Genomic DNA, 24,594 nt, shown 5'->3' with positions numbered 1-24,594 from the left:
TGGTGATGGGTGATTTGTTTTTTTTGGGTCGTTTTCGCCTTTGTTTCACGACCACACCTTCTGACCACGGCCTCTCTACCCCTTTCTTCATTCCAAGTCCCTAATATTAAGAAGTAGAATGTAAATAGAAAAGTGTCACCACCACAGTCACGTCTGTTCTCACCCTTTACTAGAGCCTGCTTACTTTATTTTTTTTTGTCTGACCAAACGTGGTTCAGTGGTGGCTTGTAAACAACCTAGAGTATCATACTGACCGCTGCTCTCTCACTTTCTCTCGAATTTACTCCGGGACCCTGTTTACGTGCCACCGAACTAGCTGACCCCTGGACTTCGCAAAAAGACCGGAACCACTGAGAAGAAATACGCTGACACCCTGTGCTGGAACAGTCATTTGACAATTCTTTGTTTTGTCCCCTTTGAAGACCGTCATTACTTTCTATATGTTCCTTTGCCCACCCAAATAAAAATCACATCATTCAACCCCTACGGCCTCCTCGCTTCTGTTTCCGACCGTACCTGCGACATTTGGTGTCAGAAGTGGGATCGGAGGAAATGGAGGCCGTAGTAAAGAAAATGGCAGAAGGACAGGAGCTTCTTGAAAAAATCATGGAGCGCTTCCTAGAGACAGCGGAGGCAGAAAGGGAGGTTCTCCACAAGACTCTTGCAAGTCAGGGACAAAGTCAAGAAAGCGCTATGGGGAAACTAGAGGAAGTACTGGGACAACCTCGGGGATACGTGGCCCCTCCCTCAGTAGTTGTTCAAAAGTACAATCAGGGAGAAGATCCAGATTTCTTCCTGTCTAATTTCGAAAGGATGGCGAGGGCTGCCCAATGGCCAGAAGAACGCTGGGGCCAGTACCTCGGTCCTCTTCTCAGCGGGGAGCTCCAAGCAGCCTGCCAAACCGCCAATCCCCTCGGAACCACTCCTTATCTAGATATCAAACGGTGTATCCTGGAGCGCATGGAGGAAACATACCGAATGCGCCTCCGTAACATACGTGAAGGACCCCAAGAAAATCCCAGAGCACTGTGTTACTGTATACGAGATATGGCAGATCGTTGGTTGAAACCTCTTACTGCCTCTAAGGAAGCCGTATTGGAAAAAAATTATTTAGAACAATTTCTCTCCTCTTTACATCCCCCTATACAGAGGTGGGTTCGTCAACATACGGATCTGTCCCTGGACAAAGCGGTAGAGATTGCGGCTGCCTATTTTAGAGCACACGAGTTACAGAAGGGTAAAGAGGAACTGACATGGAGACAACCCAGTAGCCATCCTGTGAGGGTTCCCCGACCAGTCCACAATCCCCACAAACCTGAAACTGTAACTATAGTACCTAGTCCGCTAACCCCGGTTCCAAGACCGCCCATCCCTGTAGGACCACAATGTTTCCATTGTGGGACATTCGGTCACATCACTCGTTCCTGCCCACAAAAAGAGGAACCTATGGAAGTCGGTTACTCTCGTGCACTGTTGTGTTCCCTGGAAGGGGATCCCCATCCCTTCCACCGCCAAATAGCCATAAATGGAGAACACCGCGAAGCCCTTATAGATACAGGAAGTCGTCAAACCCTTATGAGACCACAAATTATCCCAGGTGGGTCCCCAATCCCCACAGGGGTAGTGAATATTCAGTGTATTCATGGTGATAGCAAGATATATCCCATGACTGATGTAGAGATACAACACCAACCAACCCAACCCCCTGTAAATATGAAAGTTGGGCTTCTCCCTCACCTACCGGAACCAGTAGTCCTCGGTACTGATTATCCTCATATTCATACCCTACTGAATAAAAAGGAAAAGGAAGAGGTGGAGTGGAGAGAAGAAGCACCCTTCTTTAATGAGTTAGACCCCGGGTGGGTCCCTGGGAAGGATAGGAAGAGCAGACAACAGAGAAGGCGAGAAAAGAGAAACGGAACTCCTGCCCTTCTGAACGCTGCTCCTCTTTGGGATCACGATGTGAACTTTCGTACTGCTCAGAGGGAAGACCGTACGCTCCAAGAGGCCTGGAAACAAGCAAAGGAAGAAGAAGATCCTCTACAAGTAGGTCCCCAGTTCTTTATTCATAAGGGTCTACTATACAGAAAAGGGGGTACAAATCTACCTACCCAGCTTTTAGTACCCATTCCCTTTAGAGAAAGTTTTGTATCTGGCCAATAGTCATTTGTTGGGAGGTCACTTTAGTGGGGAGAAAACCGAAAAATCCATCCTGGAAAGGTTTTACTGGCCCAGCATTTTCCAACAAGTTAGGAAATATTGTAGAGAGTGTGCCATCTGTCAAAAACCAGCCACTATATTCCCCCTAGAGCTCCTCTGAGACCATTACCTATTATTGATGTTCCTTTTTCAAGGGTGGGAATGGATTTTATAGGTCCCCTTCTACCCTCCCGGAACGGGTATCGTTATGTTCTAGTCCTAGTAGACTACGCTACCAGATTCCCCGAAGCTGTGGCTCTGAGACAACCCAATACCTCTCAAGTGGCTAAAGCCATGATTAATGTATTTACACGCGTAGGTTTTCCAAAAGAGATACTTACAGATCAGGGCACTCCCTTCACTTCCCGGCTGATGAAACAAGTGTGTCAGCAGTTACACATTAAACAGATACGAACCGCCGCCTACCACCCTCAGACAGATGGTCTGGTGGAGCGGTATAACGCCACCCTAAAGAACACCTTACGTAAGCTCTTAAACTTAGAGGCCTGGAAGTGGGAAGACACACTTCCCTTGGCTCTCTTCGCCATAAGGTGCACACAACAGAAAAGTTTGGGATACTCCCCCTTTGAATTACTCTATGGGAGACCTCCACGTACCCTTATGGACATGGCCAGAGAAGAGTGGGAAGAGGAGGTTAATACCACAAAGCCTCTACTAGATTATGTGTCCGGATTAAAATCCCATTTGAATCAGATAAGAGAAATAGTGCGAAACAATCTAGAACATTCACCGGTAGCACAGAAGAGACAATACGATAAGGGTACTAAAGAACGATCCTTGCAGCCAGGTGACCAGGTTCTCCTCTTACGCCCAACCTCCGAACACAAACTACTAAGCCAATGGCAAGGTCCCTTTAAAGTAGTTGAAAAAGTAACACCAGTCACCTATAAATTAGAAATGGATCCCACAAGCACTTCCACCCAAATTTTCCATATCAATATACTAAAGAAATGGGAAGGCCCCACTCCTGCCTTGCTCTCAGCTTCCCAGACTCCCCTGGTTGAGCAAAGCATAGACAATGAGTTACTAGAACCCCTCAAACAAGAGCTACGAGATACCTTGGCCCCGCTCCAGGATGTGTTCTCTTTGACTCCAGGAAAAACCCCATTAATAGAACATGAGATACATACCCGGCCAGGGAAAATCGTCCGGTTAAGACCTTACCGGATCCCTGAAGCACGAAGGGAAGCATAGACCAAGAAATATTACAAATGTTGAAATCGGATATCATCGAACCCTCTAAAAGTGAGTGGTGTTCTCCTATTATCCTCGTGCCTAAGCCTGATGGGTCCATACGATTCTGTATCGACTTTAGGGAGGTAAATAAGATATCACAATTCAACTCTTATCCCCTCCCTAGAGTCGACGAAATGGTAGAAAGACTCGGGAAGGCACAGTACATTAGCACACTCGACTTATGCAAAGGCTATTGGCAGGTACCGCTCAGATCCCAAGATCGAGAAAAAACAGCTTTCTGTACACCCCAGGGTCTGTTTCACTTTAAGGTCTTACCCTTTGGATTACACGGAGCACCTGCAACATTTCAAAGGCTCATGAATATTGTATTGCAACCGCACCACAGTTATGCAGCAGCCTACTTAGATGATATCATCATACACAGCAATTCCTGGGAAGAACATCTCCATCACCTAACCCAAGTAATCCAAGCCTTACAAAAAGCCGGTCTGACCATCAATCCAGCAAAAAGCCACTTAGCTGCTAGGTCAGTGAAATATTTGGGATTTCTGTTAGGAAATGGGTGTATCAGGCCACAAGAGGAGAAGGTTGCATCAATCGCACAGGTACCTTTCCCAAAAACCAAGAAAGACCTCAGAGCCTTTTTGGGGTTGCTGGGATACTATAGATGCTTCATCCCTTGTTTTTCCCACATAGCCACCCCTTTAACAGATCTCCTAAAGAAATATGTTCACACAGACAACTGTTTAAGAAATCACACTCCTTCGGCCCTACAAGCGTTCCAAAAACTAAAACGAATCATCACGTCCAAACCTCTTCTCACCAATCCCAATTATGAAAAATCTTTCATACTACAAACGGATGCGTCCGACCAAGGTCTAGGAGCGGTATTATCCCAACTAGACGAGAACCAACAAGAACGACCTATTCTCTATATCAGTCGCAAACTGTTCCCCAGAGAAACCCGGTACGCAGCCATTGAAAAAGAAGCCCTAGCCATCAAATGGGCTGTCGAAGCCCTGCGGTATTACCTTGAGGGGAGGGTATTCTTACTCTATACCGATCACGCTCCACTTGAGTGGCTCTCCCGGAACAAAGGACATAATCCTAGGATCTTACGTTGGTTCCTCGCCCTTCAATCATTCCGTTATACAGTATACCACAGGAAAGGGAAAGAACAAGCTAATGTGGACTTTTTATCTAGGTTTCCTAGAGCCCCTTTTCTTGTGAACAAGAAAGTTAGGGAAGGGAGATGTGAGGAAGGTCCCGCGATTGAACTCCCGCATATGCCCCAACACCCATCTGGAGCAGTATGGATACCTTATCGTCCCGAAGCTGACGAATCTCTGCCGGAACTAAATAAACACTTCTCCCTTCCGCAGGACGAGATCAGCAACCCAGAAGCGGAAAAGGGATTCCCCAGAGGAGGCGGACCGGATATTCCGCTCGACCAATCAACGGCCTGGCACCCAGGTCACGGGCGGCAGAAAAGCGGACGCATGGACACCTTCGGGGGAACAACCAGGAAGAGGCATCCGGAAGAAGAAGACGCGGACGACTGGAGATACGCCGATACACCGCCTGTCAGCACCCAAGACACCGAAGTCGGAAACGCCGAGGACCGCGAGGCTCCTGAAGTGTGGTCTGAAGACTGGTGGATCCCAGAGGACGTATGAGCCGCCACAACTCTGGAGAGTTGTGGCATTTAGTGGTACGTGACGGGACAAAGGGGGAGGGAGGGGGAGAAGGGGGAGGAAGACTTTTGGTGATGGGTGATTTGTTTTTTTTGGTCGTTTTCGCCTTTGTTTCACGACCACACCTTCTGACCACGGCCTCTGTACCCCTTTCCTCATTCCAAGTCCCTAATATTAAGAAGTAGAATGTAAATAGAAAAGTGTCACCACCACAGTCATGTCTGTTCCCACCCTTTACTAGAGTCTGCTTACTTTATTTTATTTTTCTGACCACACGTGGTTCGGTGACTGCTTGTAAACAACCTAGAGTATCATACTGACCGCTGCTCTCTCACTTTCTCTCGAGTTTACTCCGGGACCCTGTCTACGTGCCACCGAACTAGCTGACCCTTGGACTTCGCATAAAGACCGGAAGCACTGAGAAGAAATACGCTGTCACCCTGTGCTGGAACAGTCATTTGACAATTCTTGTTTTGTCCCCTTTGAAGACCGTCATTACTTTCTATATGTTCCTTTGCCCATCCAAATAAATATCACATCATTCAACCCCTACGGCCTCCTCGCTTCTGTTTCCGACCGACACTCTTGTGCCAGGTTTTTTAGAGCCAGCTATGACCACGTCCCTCACTCCTGCCACAGAGGGGTCAGTTCCATCAAGGATCGCGAAAAAGTATAAGGCTCTAGACCAAGATCCCTTGTTCCTTAGGTCTGATCCTCCGGCGGATGCAGTCATTGTGGCAGCCGCCAGGAAAGCGCTCTCCGCAGCCTCATCAGCTTCAGTGCCCCCAGAAAAGGACAGTAAGCTAATGGACTCTTGTGGCAGGAAGATGTATAGTATGTCTGCATCCACTATGAAAGTAGCAAGTGCATCAGCCCTCCTAGGACGTTACAACAGGTCTCTTTGGGACTCCCTGGCTCGGTTTACCGACAAGCTTCCCAAAGAAGATCGACAGGACTTTCAAGAAATCCTGCAGGAGGGTGGTTTGGTAGCAAACCAGGTCATCAGCGCTGCTGCAGACGCCTCAGACCTCACCGCGCATGGTTATGCGCATGGCATCTGTTAACGGTGCCCAGCATGGCTGAGCCTCACAGGCTTTAAACCTGACGCCCAGAGGAGGATTCTCAACCTGCCTTTCAAAAGTTCCTCCCTATTCGGCTCTCACGCAGATGAGGAAATGACAAAAATGAAGACCGAGCTGGATACGGTCAAAGCAGTTGGACTAGAAAAGCGGAAGGAGTTTCGTAAACGCTTTCGTTAATACGATAAGCGTCCCTTCCAGCAGAGGGTTCAAACCCCTCAATGGTCCTCCCAAAACCAGCAGAGGTCACAATTCCAGCAGAAGTGTCCTGGCAGAGGAAGGGGGAACAATAAACAACAGCAGTCCTCCTCCAAGCAGCCTCCAAAGCAGTGAAGCATTGCTTCCTCTGCGCCCGTTCGCCTCTCCGATAGGAGGGAGTATCGTTTTTCATCTAGAAGAGTGGGAAACCATAACAAGAGACAAATGGGTGCTGAATATTGTGCAGCATGGCTACTTGCTGAGGTTCAAGTCTCCTCCCCCGCAACTGCCTCCACAATTGAAGTGCCTTCCACAACAACACAAGCTACTGTTACAAGGCGAGGTGTATACCCTTCTCTCCAAAAGAGCTATAGAAGAGGTCCCTCTCCTCCAGCGGAACCAAGGGGTATACTCACAGTATTTTCTGGTCCAAAAACGAGGAGTAACCAAAGAGTACAGACCTATCCTCGATTTGCACCAGCCGAACAAATTTATAAGGAAAGAGAAATTTCACATGCGGCCTCTGCAGCAGTCTCTCGAAGATCAGTGGACGCAGCGGTCAGGCCATTGGGAAGATCGTGTGTCTCTTCCTCAGGCTGCCAGGGACTCCATCAAATGGTGGATGAAACGATCGCACCTTCTACATGGGGTCCCTTTTCACCAGGTCATTCCGACCCAGACTATTGTTACGGATGCCTCACTGCAGGGTTGGGAAGCTCACATGGGCCAGCTTCAGGTACAGGGTCTCTGGTCCGAGACAGAGCGAAGTTATCACATCGACTTCCTGGAGCTAAGGGCAGTTCATCTGGCTCTCAAGTCTCTGTACCCGTCTCTCCAGTCCAGTTCCATTCAGATTTAGACAGTCAATTCTACTACAATGTTCTATCTGAACAAGCAGGGAGGCACCAGGTCAAGGGTCCTGTCTCTGGAGTCCCAGACCATATGGAAGTGGCTTCTGGCGAGGAGTCTCACGATCGTGGCTGTCCACCTTCCAGGGACCTTGAACGTGCAAGCAGATGCTGTCAGCAGAGACTTCGTAGAAGCGCACGATTGGGTGCTAAACGACGAAGTCGCTCAGGACATTTTTCGGCATTGGGGAGTGCCAGACATCGACCTGTTCGCAGACATGGCAAATACAAAATGCCCCGTCTTCATGTCCAGATTCCCAAAACAAGGATCACGGGGGAATGCACTTTTGATTAAATGGTTGCAGACATTGCTGTACAATTTTCCACCGCTCCCTCTGATCCCGGCGGTCATACAGAAATTTTAATGGACCAACACCAGAATGATCCTGATCGCTCTGGAGTGGCTGCGCCAGTGGTGGTATCCGGATCTTCTACAGCTGTCCGAGGCCCCACACCGGAGGCTGCCCTGCCGCCCGGACCTGCTGACCAAGAACGAAGGGAGAGTATTTCATCCCAACCTCTCGTCCCTGCGATTGACAGCATGGCTCCTGAGGTCATCCAGTACGGGCACTTAGACCTCTCAGTGGACTGTATGAGTATTCTCAAGGAAGCAAAGAGACCCTCCACCAGGAAATCTTATGCTTTCAAGTGGAAAAGATTTTACCTGTGGTGTAAGGACAACGCTTATGATCCGATCAAGGGTCAGGAGCAAGTGATCCTTCCTTACTTGTTATATTTGGCTAAGTCCGGCCTGCAATATTCCTCCATCAGGGTTCACCTGGCTACAATTACGGCATACAGGAAGTCTCCGAATCAGGGGTCATTCTTTCAAATACCAGTGGTCAAGGACTTTCTGGAGGGACTCAGGAAGGTTTATCCCCCAGTGAGATCTCCTTCTCCACCTTGGGAACTTAACATTGTTCTTACTAAGCTGATGGGTGCTCCTTTCGAGCCGATTCATAAGGAATCTTTGCAGCATTTGACCTGGAAGGCTGCTTTTTTAGTAGCCATCACATCAGCCCGCAGGGTGAGCGAGATTCAGGCGCTGTGTTGTAAGGAGCCTTACACTGTGTTTCATGCCAATAGGGTGGTATTACGTACACATCCGAGCTTCGTTCCTATGGTGGTCCCGGATATTCACATCAATCAGGTTATTACTCTTCCCACCTTCTTTCCTAATCCTTCTACTCCCCCTGAGAGATCTTTACACTCTTTAGATCTCTGGAGAGTATTGAAGTTTTACCTTGCCAATACTCACACACTTAGGAAATCTGACAGGCTCTTTATCAACTACGGTTCCACAAACACCGGTCTATCTGCATCTAAAAGATCCATTTCTCGATGGATTGTCTCTTGCATAGCTTTATCCTACCAGTTAGCTAATAAGACTTTACAAGGCAAACCTAAAGCACACTCTACCGGAGGGAAAGCTTCTCCCACAGCTCTCCTTCGCAATGTTCCAATGTCTGAAATCTGTAAGGCGGCTACATGGCGATCGGTGCATACCTTCACACGCCATTACGGTCTAGATTCTGATGCACAGGCCGATGCCCTAGTTGGGCAGGCCTCTTTGAGGAATTTGTTTGCATGATTGCAATTTGAATGTAATGTTTTTCATGTTCTGTATACTCTGTTGCTCGTCCGCGAGGTAGTGGGTATGGGCTTGCTACTCTATTCATAGATTATGACTATTGATGAGTATCCCCTGGATGAGAAGGATTAGTTACTTACCTGTAATCCTAGTTCTCATCCAGGGGTATACTCATCAGTCATAAGCGACCCTCCCTCCTTGGTGGCCTCTGCTCCCGCCCTAAATGAGACCGACACCAGAGATACATCACCATGCGGATATAACACACCAAACGAACGCTGCTGCCGCGATTCGACGCTACTCACACATCAACTAGCTGGGAACACAAACGAGAAGGCATAACCACCTCGCCCCACTCTGCCCTTCTCCCCCCAATGTAGCAGAGCACCCTGCGCACCAAGAAAATAAGTGTGGGCATCGACGCTTTGGATTCACAACCTGACTGGGGGTTCCCCCCCCCCCTTCCCGTCCGCTGCTTCCCGCGCACAGTGCACAGCCCCGCCGTGCCCCACTGGACGGCTGCTGACCCCCCGCTGCAGCACCTGATGATCTCCCCCCCCCTCCCCTTGACCCCACCTGAATTTACAACCCTAACCCCTACTCCCCCTACTGCCACACAAGCGTAGGGAACAGTTTGTTTACTGGTCAAGTTCCCTGGCCGGACTCCTATCTTATCTCGGATAACAGATGATGGGCGCATCGTCTGGACTCCCCGAAGCGATACCCTATTAAACACACACCGCTCTCTGGCAGCAGAGATGCGATGGCATACGCGCCCTACAAGGGATGGGTACATCCAGTGCTCTCAGTGAGATCTTGACAAGGGCACATTGAGTTGAATACTGGACATAGCCCCGATGACCAGCGGCTTCAGGGGTGTAGCGATGGGGGGACAGATGTGCGCCACGCAGCCCGCACATGGACCCTAACTATAAAGCTGTAGACTAGACTCGCCGAACGTAAGCGTTAGCTTCTATGCCTCAGTGAGCTATACCGAAACACTACTGCCACGCTCCGGCAAGCATTGCGAACACGACGCTGACACAGTGCTGCCCGGGGACCCCCACGCTAATGATTAACCACGGCGCTGTGCGCAACTCTCAATAAGGGCTTGGGTGACGACCGCAATGGCCACAATGCTAGCTGGAATACTGCGTTATCTCTGTTACCGACACTCAGAAAAAGGAGAAACATAGACCTGTCATTTATTAAGATAACTACCTAATGACTGTAACAATACCACCATGTACAACGCCGCCGGACCCCCGAGTTACCGGCTGAATGGCTGTGTCATATTATCTGGAAACCTCTGCTTAATGCCTAATCGATTAGCCACCATGGATGGTGAATGTATACTGTATGATGACACAGCTGTGAACAATAAAGGTCTTCCAAAAAAAAATAATAATAAGCGACCCTCCCTCCTCCCCGGACGAGCATCACTGGAGTTGTTCTATATTAATTGCTTCCTCTACTCTGCTGTCTCTACACAATGCACCGTCAAAAAGAACTGACCTAACTGTCACCTGTGGTGCATGATAGGAGCATAGGGTCTCCTGGCAGGTCTTAAAGGCAGGGTGCCCTGACCTTTGGAAGCCTTAAAGGCAAGGTGTCAGTTTCTTTGTTTCATTACTGCTCAGCTATGCAGCCTACAGGCAACTGCCTGCAATTACAAGTTTTCCTTATGGCAATAAAGGATTGTTGTATGGCAACTTTTCAGTGCATGTCTTTTTTCCTTATGGGTTAGGAGGGTCATTTTCTTACATTGCAAACCTATGTAATTGCGGCATTTTTGCCATGTTGGAAACATTTTAGGCTGCATGTATATGTTTTCACATATGTGTGTGTGTATATATATATATATATATATTCACTTAAAAAACCATAGATTTCACACAAGTTATAGTTAGCTGTACATTTCACTCGTAAAAAACCAATGAAATTCCACGTTATAGTTAGATCAGGTAACTATAACTTGCGCGCCCACAATAAACTGCTGATGACGTCACATATTACATCACTTATGACATGGTCAGTGACATCACTCATGACATCAATGATGACATCTGAAATGACACATTGTGCATTGCGGTCGCACAAGTTATAGTTACCTGATCTAACTATAACGTGGAATTTCATTGGTTTTTTACGAGTGAAATGTACAGCTAACTATAACTTGTGTGAAACCTATGGTTTTTTAAGTGAATTTGCAAGGTTTTTTAAATGCTAATTCCTAACTATAACGTGTGTGAAACCTATGGTTTTTTCAGTGAATTTGTACGGTTTTTTAAATGCTAAGTTATGTATTTATTTTTAATTTTTGCGCGCACGGTGCGCTTCGCACACCGTGCGCGCACTTTGGGCACTCGGTGCGCTTCGCGCACCGAGCGCCCACGTTGCGCGTTTCGTACCGTGCACGCCTCGCCATTCTTTACAAAATATCAATTGTTTTTTTCTCCCTTGGGGGTCCTTAGATTTATATATTAAATGTGATTGTTAATTTTTTTTTTTTTACCGTAAGCTTACCGTACGCGCACTCCGCGATTTTTTTTTAAAATTATTAAATTTATTTTTCATACTTTTTGGTCCTTTGTGAACCCCCTGACGAACGCTAGGGGGTCTGCAACTCTCTTCGTTGCCCCCTTTTCATGTTATCAACCTTTGTTTTTCAGTGCGAGAGACAGAAAATGGCGGCCGATACTTTCTGATTTCGACCGATTCGAATGTTTACAGTCATGTAACCACCAATCAGAATTGAGCTCGCGCACGGCACCGTACGCGTACGGTAAGCTTACCGTAAGCGCACGGAGCGCGCTTACAGATATATATATTGATTTAAATGCTATTTTCTCAGGACCTACTGAACAGATTTACACCAGACCTGCAAAAGGCACATCCCTGACCTGAGGACTACCTCTCTGCCCAATTTCAAGTAATTCTGTTCAGCCGTTCGGGCTGTAGCTCGGACTAAAGGTCCTATGGGAAAATACATGGGGAAAACGCGTTTTGGGACCCCCCTTTTTTCTCAGCCCACGCTTGACCAATCCCCCCGAGACTTTCAGGGTAGGAGCGGAGCGTAGCGCCCCATTAGTTTTGAAAAATTCGCGAGGATTCGTCAACCGGCGCCAAAGTTATTCCAAATAGAATGTTGCAAATTTCCTATGGAAACACGGTCCTAACTATAACTATCTACTGGCGACCGCCAGTAGATAATATATATATATATATATATGACCGAGGTAGCTGGATCATTCTTGCATAGCATCAGGGTCCCACCGCAGTCCTTTTGCTGTGAAAGATCCCTCTGTGGAATAACTAATTCTCTCCATACGGATTCTTTTTTATCCGTGATATTGCCTTTTATGCCGCCCACCAACCTATTATGTGTTCCCTAAATTGCTTACCATATCCCTGTGTTACATCTGGATGAGAACCCTATGTTTTCATGTCCATATTATTTAGGATATGCAGTATTTCCAAACATTCGAGCACAGGCACTTTAATTGTATGTTTACCCTTTACCAGTATATTTTTCTTGCACTATTCACTTTACTATTTAGATTGGTCTATGGGGCAACCTGGATTAATTACATAATATATTTTATCTCAATATTATTATACTATATATTTATATATTTATATTTTTATGTATGAGATATGCGGTATTATGTCTTTACGGTCTGACTAATATTGTGTGAATCCGCTTATTGGTAACCATGTTAATCATGAGCAACTGGTTAATCCACATTTCCATGCTTCACAGTTGACAGTTGCTCCCATCCTATATCCTACCCAGACTTTTAGAGCATTTATGCCGGCATTGTAACTCATTACTTACTTGATTATTTATTTGCATGTCGATTAAGGATCACTTGTAAATCTGTGGTTGGATATTTCTTCTCTTTCTACCAACGATGATTTGTATCCTTTTCTGTGTCTATGACCTTACACCCAGGTGATTCCCCCCATGTGACCAGCAATTTCACTTTAAATTTGTAACTTCACGAGCTAATAGCTGTCATGTGATCAAGGCTCCACGGAGCCGAAACGTTATGGCCGTCGCTCTGGGCAATAAATGAAACCTGCACTATTCCCAGGCTCGTGTACTTACTTCTTTGGCAGTTGAAGGACTTTCAAGGCTGATGGGAGTAGTCTTTTTGATATATATATATATATATATACATATATATATATATATATTCACTGAAAAAACCATAGGTTTCACACACGTTATAGTTAGGAATTAGCATTTAAAAAACCTTGCAAATTCACTGAAAAAACCATAGGTTTCACACAAGTTATAGTTAGCTGTACATTTCACTCGTAAAAAACCAATGAAATTCCCCCGTTATAGTTAGTGCAGGCAACTATAACTCACGCGACCGCAATCCTCTGCTGATGCTAATACTGTATTTAGACACTTATTTGCCCATGTCTTCCTCCATTAAATTTTAGCTATACATATATTACAAATATTTTTTTTTCATAAAGACACATATGTCATCAGCAGAGGATTGCGGTCGCGTGAGTTATAGTTGCCTGCACTAACTATAACGGGGGAATTTCATTGGTTTTTTACGAGTGAAATGTACAGCTAACTATAACTTGTGTGAAACCTATGGTTTTTTCAGTGAATTTGCAAGGTTATTTAAATGCTAATTCCTAACTATAACGTGTGTGAAACCTATGGTTTTTTCAGTGAATTTGTACGGTTTTTTAAATGCTAAGTTACTTTACGCCATTCGTGGCGTGCGCGCCCAGTTAACGCAGTTAGTGCCGTGCACGCACGGTGGTCACGCGGTGCGCTGCGCGCACCGCGTGCCCACGTTACGCGGGATGGGCCATGTACGCACGATGCGCTTCCCGCACCGTGCGCACATGGGGGACATATTATGTGCTTCGTTGTGAAAGGTATTCATTTTTAGTTTCCAAGTTAAATATATGCCATGCACAAATGGTGCCCTTCGGGCACCATTTGCACACGGGGTGGGGAAAGTGTGGATAAGTTTTTTTTTTTTTAATAATTTTAACCGTACGCGTACGGTAAGCGTAATCGGCGATTTTTCGAAAAAAATTAAAATTGTTTTTTTGGCCTTGGGGGTTTTTGGGGTGTAGGAAGGTGGATATCTGACTATGGTTACCCCCAACTTTTTGCCTAGTGTCTAGCTGGTTTTTCGACTTAGTTGGCCTGAGATCCTGCCATTCAGGGTCTCAGGCTGTCTGCTCTCTCTGTAAAATGGACTCCATGTACCCTAGGTACATAACCAATTGGTAAGGATCACCTTATTGGACCCTGTACAGTGTACCCTAGGTACCCAGGGCATAGGTGTACCCTAGGCCTCCCAGGGGCTGCAGCATGTATTATGCCACCCCTGGTCTGGCCTTCCAATCAGACACAACTGGCTGATCACTCAGCTGGGGCAAGGTCGTGTAATCACCCCTTGCTTAGGTGTAGTATTCCTATACCTACCTTATATATAGACACATGTGTACCTATCAGTCACTCCTATGGCAGGCCTTAACAATCCTGGAGGCAGAGTGCTTGGTAACATGTGAGATGGTGCTCTAGCATGAGCTGAGCCTGTCTGCAGCTTTCGGAACCATGTCCTTATAGCTGTTCTATGATATAGCCTACCATATACTCTTAAAGTGCCTTATAATCTTAAACGGTTATGGTAACTATGGTTTGGCTTTATCAAAACATGTCGTGTAAGGTGTCTAACACTAGGGAATAATACCCCCATGCCATTTCTGGACATGAGAATATTATTCCCCCCTTCTAGAGGGAAAGACATGTTAAAATCATACTTCAACTGTTAGCCTCTGACCAAAGCCTCAGCATCACAAAATGGATGCTGCTGCCACGACACAAGTCTGACCTCCTGCAGCTGGGAGTGATCCCAGTCAGGGAGGCCTGGACAATAGGTTTCCTGCTTGGGGAGGTGCTAGCACCTCCCCAGACAGCCTTTAGTGTATTGGGGCAGGGTGGGCTGAAAGGAATGAGACATGCCTGGGGCACACAAGGTGTTCCTTGCATAGTCCAGTTCAAACCGGCGCTGGGGCACTCCAGCCCCAGCTCTGGCGCGAAACTGGACAAAGGGAAGTGGGTGTAACCACCCCCTCCCAGGTCCCACCCATAAGGCGTGACCTAGCAGGTATCCCAGCCCCCCAGATTAGTATAAGAGTGGGAGTTGGGCCTCAAGACTTTAGATTATCCTGAACCTGCAAAACTGAACAGAAACTCTGGACCTTTGACATTCGACGAAAGAAGAAGACTGAAGAATCTCCCTTGTAGCCAAGGAGTGGCTACCCTGTGCAAACAGGCACCATCAAGAGACTACCCTTTGCTTTGCGACCGTTCTACGAGGAACCGACTGCAGAGCCCGACCAGAGCCTTGACTTCCAGACTTCTCCGACCCTCATCCACATCTGCAGCAGAGCTGAGATCCGTGGAGGCGACGAGCGACGTGGGACCGGCTACCTGGGAAAAGTGGCTAGTAACTTACAGCGCAGCTTCTGAGGTACCCTCGAAGTTGTGCACCGGGGATTGAGAAGCCCCAACCCCAAGCACCATCTGCACCGAAGACCAGCCCCCCACACTCCACGAGTCCTGCGTGGGGCCCTTCAGCATTTTCCTGCTTGCCGCGTCTGTCCGGTTGCTTGCCCGCTGGCTAGTGGCCTTTGTGACGACGCTCCCTGAAATCTTCTGCGCTGGTTTGGCTCCTCCAGACTGGCTCCCGCTTCTCTGCAAAGAAGAAGCACCCCAGACCTTCCTGGTCTGCACCAGAAGCAAGTCCTTTGTTCTTCGTGGGTTCCGCTTGCCAAGGCTTGGTGAGTCCTAGTCCAACTTCGACGCCGCCGACAGCAAGAGCCTTCGTGGGACAGCTCGCCTCCTGGTCCTGGTCGTCCTCGACGCTTCCTGGTCCTCCTGGCTGCAGCGACAAGCTTCACCTTCACCTGCAACTCTTCACGACATCGCCTGGTTCCTTCCTGGTCCCACGTGGTCACTGGCTAGTGACCTTGACTCTGTCCCTTCTGCTTGCAGGTTTCTTCTCTTCTTGATCCCAGCCTTGGGATCCACCGGACACTCTCCCCTGACTGCCTGTCAGCATCTTTCTTCAGGCATCCATAGGAGTCGACGACGAAAACGACGCATCTTCACCCCTATGCACCCGCAGCCTGTGGGCTAGGTAACTTGGGTACTCCGGTGCTCATCAGGATAGTGACTATCCTAGTGTCTAGTTTTCAAGTCTCAACTTCCTAGCTACTCCGGAAGTGTCCTAAATCTACCGTTTCCTAAACTGTACTATTGCTATTGACTTTTACGCATTACGCGTGAGTGTTTCCACTCTGCACACGAATCCCGTGGGCCTCCCACTTCCTAACTAACGCTAGTGTAGTGTAGCCCCAGCGATTCCCTAGGCCTAGGCCTATTCTATTTCCGTGACAGTGGTTCTTATACCACTTACTTAGTATATGGTTTGCGTGGCCCCTAGGGCCTAACTGTATTACTTACCTGTGTGACTTAATGTATGCATAAATAAGACTGTGTTGTACTTACCTCTAATCTCATAAAGAGTGCTGAGGGTTTGCTTAGAATAAATACACTTTATTTTATATATATATCTGTTGTGGTGTCCTTTCATTTGGTATTCAAGGGATTATATATGGTATCACAGCTGGCTTCACATGCCATTCAGAGTTTAGCCTAAGACTGCTCTTGTCCATGCTACCACTAGGATAGCTGGTCTATAAGGTTGACTTTACAACCAATCACCATAAGGGTATTTGGACTGATATAAGGTGTACACTATAACTAGTGACATCATACATCAGGCCAACTTCTCACATGGGGGACACCTATATCGATGCTGGGTGGTTAAGAACTAAATATACTACCCCTTTAGATGTTTTTTGACTTTGTTTATGCTGCCCCCCTCAGAGTGCGAGAGAGAAAATGGCGGCCGCCGCTTCCTGGTTTCGACCGATTCGAATGTTTACTTAGATCGAACAACCAATCAGAATCGCGCTCGCGCACGTCACCGTACGCGTACGGTAAGCGCACCGTAAGCGCACCGTAAGCTGGCTCAGATATATATATTGATTTAAAGGCTATTTTCTCAGAATCTACTGAACAGATTTACACCAAACCTACAAAAGGCACTTCCTTGACCTGTAGACTACCTCTCTGGCAAATTTCAAGGAACTCTGTTCATCCGTTCGGGCTGTAGCTGTGTCTAAAGGTCCTATGGAAAAATGCATGGGAAAAACGCGTTTTGGGACCCCCTTTTATCTCAGCCCCCGCTTGACGAATCCCCCCGAGACTTTCAGGGTAGGAGCGGAGCGCAGCGCCCCACCTATTTTGAAAATTTCGCGAGGATTCGTCGACCGGCGCCAAAGTTATTCAAAATAGAATGTTGCGGTTTTCCTATGGAATCAGGGTCCTAACTATAACTACCTACTGGCGACCGCCAGTAGGTAATATATATATATATAGTTCTCCACCATTGATTATTTGGTGGTCTCGGTCCCCCTAACACCTCTCTTTAACAATATTAAAACCTATATTTCAGCTGTTAGGGACCACGCCGCAATAATTTGTCAACTCAGATGAAAAGAACGTTCTAGTTATCCACGAGGAGAGTTCCCGCACATTCAATAGCAAGAAAGAATGGTATAGTCATTGAATGGGCTAAGATAAATAAGGACAAACTGATCCCTAAGGTTGTAGGCACTACCCAGAGGGACAAAATGATTTGCCTTCATCCATGTACTGATCCCCTTAGTATAACACAGGCTTTTGAGACCATTTTGAATGAAGTGTGAAGTAACTTGACACGCCCAATGTTGTCCCCCAATCCCGTGGAACCTTGATGGTTCGATGCTGCCTGTACTAAGGTGCTCAGTAATCTACACCTGCCCCTTAGAAATAAACCAAGAGACAAGGCATTGGTTAGGCACCTGCAATATCAATACAAGGAAACCAGGAAGGCCAGGCTGAGAGTCCTGAAGGAGGAGGCTTGAGAACCTCCAACATGCAGCATCCTCCAAAAACACAAGAGTTCTGGTCTGTAATTAATGCTCCCTTTTTGAAAAACCGGGCACAGGCCCAACCCTAGATGTGCACGTGGATGAAGACTTTTGGGTGGAACATTACCACAGCATATTTGGGGTTCCCCCGTAGGGGACAAATACCCTCCTATTGGTGAATTTAACGCCCCTCAACCCCCTTAACATTTACTATGGCAGAGGTGAGATGTGGATTACTGCAATGCAGCAGTGCCCAGGCCCCGATGGAGCCCCAATACATTTCTTTTTTGGTAACTAGGACCTCTGGGTACCCTTGTTAACTAATGTGTTTAATGCAATTGCGGCAGTGGGACTATGGAAAAAGATAAACATTCTGCCTATCTACAAAAATGGAGACAAATCATCGCCCAAGAACTATATGCCCATCTCCCTTTTGGAAAGCACAGTTAAATTAATGTGCTATTATTAGATGGATCAGAGGAATGGCCCACAGCAAAAAAATCCTAATTCTGGTACAGTACGGATTTAAGAAAGGGAAAGGGACACAGGACCAATGTCTAAATCTGAACCTGATTACAGCCAAGTATACAATAGCCAATCAGAGCAAAATTTACATGCCATTTATGGACTTATCAGCAGCTTTTGACTGCATCTCCCACCATAAACTTTGGTGAATTATCAAGGAGATGGGTATTGATGAGGCAATTATATTCTTTATCCTCCAACTGTACTCCCAAGCGTCGACGTGTGTGCACTATTGAATTCAGTGGGAATGCAAAAAATGGTTCCCGATCAACAGGGGAGTCAGACAGGGATGTGTCCTGGCCCCTTTCCTATTCTCTATTTATACTAATGGTGTGGGAACAGCTCTGGTAGACTCCACAATAGATGTCCCTATGGTGAACCAAATGCGTACCCCTATCTTATTATACGCAGATGATGCAGTCTTAATAGCCAGGACTGGGGTGGCATTGCAAAATCTTATTGATGAGAATGTCTCATTTATGTCATCCCTAGATCTCCTAGTTAATGAATCCAAAACTTGCATCGTGGTCACAGGGAAACGGTTCCAAAAATTACCATTTCTTTTACATAGCGGGACACAAAGTTGAAATCACCCAAACCTTTTCCTATTTGGGTGTTTTATTCAATAGCATGGCTACTTGGACCAATAAGGTAACTAACAGATGTCTTCTGCTGGAAAAAGTATTTTGCCCATATTTTCTTTTATAAAAAAATTAGGGTCCAAGCCATTGGAGGCAATTCTAAAGATCTACACAGCAAAGCGATTTCTGTAGCCACAAATGGGGCAGAGGTTTTGGGTTTGGCAAATGTAAATGCCCTACAGGGTATTTAAGATTTTTTGTTTTACAAAAAAACGATTAGCCCTTCCTAGTAGGTGCTCCAACTTCAACACACCCCACATTTATCAGATACAGTGTGCCTTGCCCCGATCCTATTATGACGCTCACTGGCACTCAGAAGGCAAACTGTGGCCTTGACCCAAAGCATCATTAGGGATTGCTTAACTCTTGATCATGTATGGAAGGTTGCCTGGATTCAATATTTTCAAAGACACTCTGTCCACCCTGGGTTTGCAATCTTTGTTTACGAACCCCGTTAACTGCTTGTTGATCTCGAAAGCCCAAATGAAAAAACTTTTTTTTAATTAAAAGGTGGAACGAAAGATAGGAGGCCTACCATAATAAATTCAAAGTATTAACATACTCAAATATACCCTCTATCCCCCACGGCGTAAACAAATATATATACTTCTACAGCGCACGCGTTTACAACGCATGTGATTACAACGCGGTTGTTACAACGACCGCCTTGTTACATCGCAGTACCATTACTAAGCAAGTCGTTACAATGACTTGCTGTAGGGGGCACTGGATGCTGGAATAGTATAATTTACTATTCCAACTCCAGTGTGTGCAACAGTGGAGAAGGTGTTGGAATAGTAAATTATACTATTCCTTATCGTAGAGCGCACACTACAGCAAGTCGTTGTAAGGACTTGCGTAGTAATGGTACTGCGATGTAACAACGCAGTCGTTGTACCGACCGTGTTGTAATCATGCAATGTAATGGCTGTTTCCCGGCGTAAGCGCTTACTAACCCACGACATCGCTTTATACTAGAAACATTTCAATTAAACCTCATTCTGTGTATGTTGGGTCATCCTATGGGAACTTTTTCCCCAAACGCATTGCCGGTTTGCCTGTGTGATGGAACAAATCCACAAACTAATCTGCACTTTATCTTTTTCTGCTTATTTTATACAGGGCCCCGCAAAAGTTTTATCCTCCCTCTAATGTTAAAATATAAATTTACGCAATGTCGCCCTGCTCTTTATTTCCTCCAAATGCTGTCAGATCATTTTGTGTGTTTCAGTGTTGTGTCCTACTTATCCTTGTCAATAATGACTAGGGGCCATTGGATTTTGCGACTCACAATTTGTCGCGAGTCGCAAAATCCAATGTATAACTGTGTCTCAGACACTGTTTGCGATTCCAAATGGGGTTGCAGATTGCATGCCTCATGAATATTAATGAGGCTGTCGCAATTTACGACCCCATTGGGAATGACTGGCCCTCCCAGGGATGGTGGCCTGCTGGGGTCTGCAGACCACCATGTCTGGGACTGCTTTGTCAATAAAGCAGTTTAAAAAAAAAATATAGCCTGTTTTCCTTAAAGGAAAACGGGATGCATTTTCCTTAAAGGAAAACGGGATGCATTTAAAAAATAAAAATGAAACTTTTCAGTTTCATTTTTAAGGGCAGGCAGTGGTCCCTGAAACCACTGCCTCCTCTTAAAAAATATTTCCGCATGGATTCCCAAAGGGGAAGGGGTCCCTTGGGGACCCCTCCATACCACCCTTCTGAGAAGGGTGGTAAACTGCGAGTGCTGCGGTCGCAAAATATTCATACATGGGTTATGGACTCGCTATAAGGAAGGGACGCCCTTGGAGCACCCTTTCCTAATAGCGAGTCGCTAACCCTATTTTGCGAGTCGCTAATTGATTAGCGACTCGCAAAATAGGGTTATAAATTGGGCTGGCCTATTTTACGGTCGCAAAGGGACCGAAATCCCCTTTGCGACTGCAAAAAACGGTCGGACATCTTGTGTTTTGAATGTGGCTTCTCACCAATAAGCCACACCCAATCCCTGCACTCCCACCTGGGAGGCCAATATACCACTGCACATTTGAATAATATACACTTTTGAGCAGGTCTTACCACCCCTGGCACAGCAAGACTTCAACACAAAACAAACAGCACCTTTTGAAAAGGGGTTTTATTTAACAAAACGCAAAGACTCTATCCCTTTTAGAATAAGGCTTGGGTTTTATTACATAATACTCTCTAAACAAAGGCTATCTCAGATACCAAATGCATAATATTCAAATATATGTAGCAAACCTATAATCTAAAGTCATGAATCAATAACTGAGAAAACTATAATACGGATTAATAAACTAGCATTAACTGATATAAGATAAGATACACTGGACATCCTGCAAGAGATCAGAAAGATATATAACGCCGAAACGTTGGACCAGAAGGAAATAAGCGCTGCTGTAAAACTTTTGAAAAAAAGATGTTCCAGGTAATGGGCCTCACGTTTCTGTTCTTCTAGTGTGGATTAGTGGGCTGCTCCGTGCTCACATGGTGAGGCCACCCTGAAGGGCTTGGGGCTCCCTAAACGGGGAAACGCTTTTGCTTCTAAATAATGTTAAGAGAGGAGCTCAGTCCACATGCGCCCCCGACCCACGAGGGAGAGCTAATTCAGCAAAAAGGATCGGCGCATGGAAGGGTTTCTGATGGGATTACCTCCCGTCGTGATCGTGCCTGGTAACAACAGCCTTTCATAAGTGACAAGTGAAGTTTGCTGCAATATGGACATTTTCTCACCTGCCTGCCAAAAAACGAGCCCTAAAACAACATTAGTGCCTGTGAAGATTAAATTCGCCAGTGGGGCTTTAAACATATATGGACTGCCATTATAAATTGCTAAACTTACCTCACAGTGCATTATGGGACCGAGAGTACTGATGATTGCAGTCACGTGATGCAGCTAATAAATTACGATCAAGCGCACCTGGGCGCTTACATTCCTGTCCGTGAGCAAGGCATTTCCGCCGAAACGTTGGACCAGAAGGAAATAAGCGCTGCTGTAAAACTTTTGAAATAAAGATGTTCCAGGTAATGGGCCTCACGTTTCTGTTCTTCTAGTGTGGATTCGTGGGCTGCTCCGTGCTCACATGGTGAGGCCACCCTGAAGGGCTTGGGGCTCCCTAAACGGGGAATCGCTTTTGCTTCTAAATAATATATATATATATATATATATATATATATATATATATATATATATATATATATATATATATATATATATATATACAGTAGACGATCACTCTGGATGTGCACCTCCCACACCACAAAGAAAACACCTCAAACGATCACAGCCACTGGCCCACATCACAATGGCAACCACAAAACTCAATACATCACCTAGCATCTTAGCCCACTTCCAGCCGGGGGAGCCTTCACACAGCCGGGGATCAGAGCTTCAGAAACCAGGGTCACTCCGAGATAGACACGTCTGCCCTCGCTCGGATTCCAAACTCCCAGTTTCTCAGCCTGAAATCCTCAGCTTTAAACACACTAGAAGATTTGTGAAAGACCTCCTCCCACCGCCAGAGGAATTTTACCAGAACTGGCCAAGTTCCAAGCAAGCATCCTCATGGCAGTAAGGAGCTCTCAAGTCTCTTCCTCCATTCGCACTTCTTCCAGCCTCTGTCTTGACGAAGCTCTCACAAGGCCTTCCACAGTACACTAAACAAAAACAATCGCTCAGGAAAACAGCAAGACCTTGAATGTGAATAACCCAAACAACTTGCAAGCACTGCTGTGCACGTAGCAGCAAGGCAGAGTCAGACATGAGGCCCTGTCAAAGGCAATAGTCAGCACCTAGAATTCTCATCCACACAACTTACAAGCACCACTGTGCACACAGAAAAGTTTGAAGCAAGGTAAAGTCAGAAAGCAGGATGACATTAGGCCATGTCAAAGAAAGACAGCAAGATTACAGGATAGAAGAGAAGCAGATATAAGCAGGACCATCCTACATTGAGGCTAAGGTAATATAACACACTAAAGTCAGTTAAAATGGTGGCAGTTGGAGGTCATCATAAGGTGCCAAACCACAAGAGTGGCTCTTTCACTACAATCTTGCCCCAGGAGATCTATTCAGTAGAAACTTCTAACCGATTTTCCTACCCCTTTTTATCCTGATAGTAATTTTTTGATTTTCATTTTATCCTTATTAATTATGGCCCGAATGTTTATCTTAACCCTTTTAACAGATTATGTTTTTAAGACCATTTTAGTGAAATTATGTATATAATGAACTAACATGATTTCAATTATTATAGAATGACTGCAATATGCTGTATTAATTTACGATACCTTGGAGTCCTTGGCGGACCCATGTGTGAGGTTTTAGATGCCATGTTAATAGCTGTGCTTCATTTTATCTTTTTATTTTTCTGTGCACAAGTCCCATTAATGTTTCTTTTTTCTGAAATTCCTGCACTGATGCACTATTTATTACCCTTTACTTTATTTCTATAATATACCCTTGCATTCGCCTGAAATGTATACGTTGGTGGGAGAGTAATTATATCATGATAACGCCCCCTAGAATGTTCATTAATGCAATAGTGTCCCTAAAATAATGAGCCACTATTCATATAGCACCTTGTCATGACACAAATGGTAAAAAGTTCCAGGGCTGGGATTATATATAGCTTTCGAACCGAAAGAGTCTTCAAATGAGAGCCGAACGTCATGTGAAAAAGGCTCACAATCTTCACAAAGATTAGTTGGAGGGGCAAATGATGTAAGGTGGTCAAGCGGTAGATGTTGTCATGATAAAGAAAATGTTTGATCTCCCGTTCGTCCTGACTGTCTTTCCTCTGAACTTAATCCATGTGTTGACTTCCTTTATTCAACAATCTTGCGGAACATTTTTGGATATATAAGTCTATTTTTTATCTCTTTAGACCTCGCTCTGGTAATTAAGTATGTCACAAAGGGGTGGAAAGACGTCCAGGAGATGTTCAAGGACCAGGAGCTCTCTGTAGAAACAGAGAAAGTCTACAAATACTTGGAGGCGATTGAGAAAGTGAAACACGCTAAAGATGACCTTGAAGTCATTTGTCTGATTGAGGAGCACAGACTAGTGAGGGAACAGCTCCTCACCAACCATCTAAAATCTAAGGAGGTGAGTAAAATTCGGGAATATTGTAAGCAAGTTCAGGTGTGTTGGTCTTGCTGGGTAAATGCTGTCAAAGTGTAATGGACACTTCATTTGACAAGTGGAGGAAGGCATCAATAGTAGGAAAAAACATACATTTTTTTACTGTTAGCCGACTCCCTCCTATGGTTCATCACAATCGTTTGCCTCCTATCCACTCCCAAAATAGTCCTTGATATGACTTGTTCAGGAATTAATAATGTTTGCCTGGGATGACTGATGCCATGCCACCTAATAAGGCTATTGTTAAGACCTGATTGCATGAAAGCAACAAGTTGGATCAATAGGAACAATTCAAATTAGTTTATTTATTGATATGTGTCGACAGGTCAGGTTCATAAAATATGCTGGAT

General features: G+C 45.7%; 1 protein-coding gene across 1 annotated transcript in view; it reads left to right on the top strand.

Moving 5' to 3' along the window:
* Nucleotides 1-24,594, top strand: part of RO60 (Ro60, Y RNA binding protein) — a 446,084-nt gene that overhangs the window by 126,923 nt on the left and 294,567 nt on the right. Inside the window, exon 3 of the mRNA XM_085601530.1 lies at nucleotides 23,988-24,208. Coding sequence (XP_085457656.1) covers nucleotides 23,988-24,208 — 221 coding nt within the window. The remainder of the gene's footprint in view (nucleotides 1-23,987; nucleotides 24,209-24,594) is intronic.

This window comes from Triturus cristatus, chromosome 4_2, assembly GCF_964204655.1.
Source record: "Triturus cristatus chromosome 4_2, aTriCri1.1, whole genome shotgun sequence".
Lineage (NCBI taxonomy): Eukaryota > Metazoa > Chordata > Amphibia > Caudata > Salamandridae > Triturus > Triturus cristatus.
Note: the sequence above shows the minus strand (reverse complement) of the source record. Positions and strands in the feature narration are given on the sequence as shown.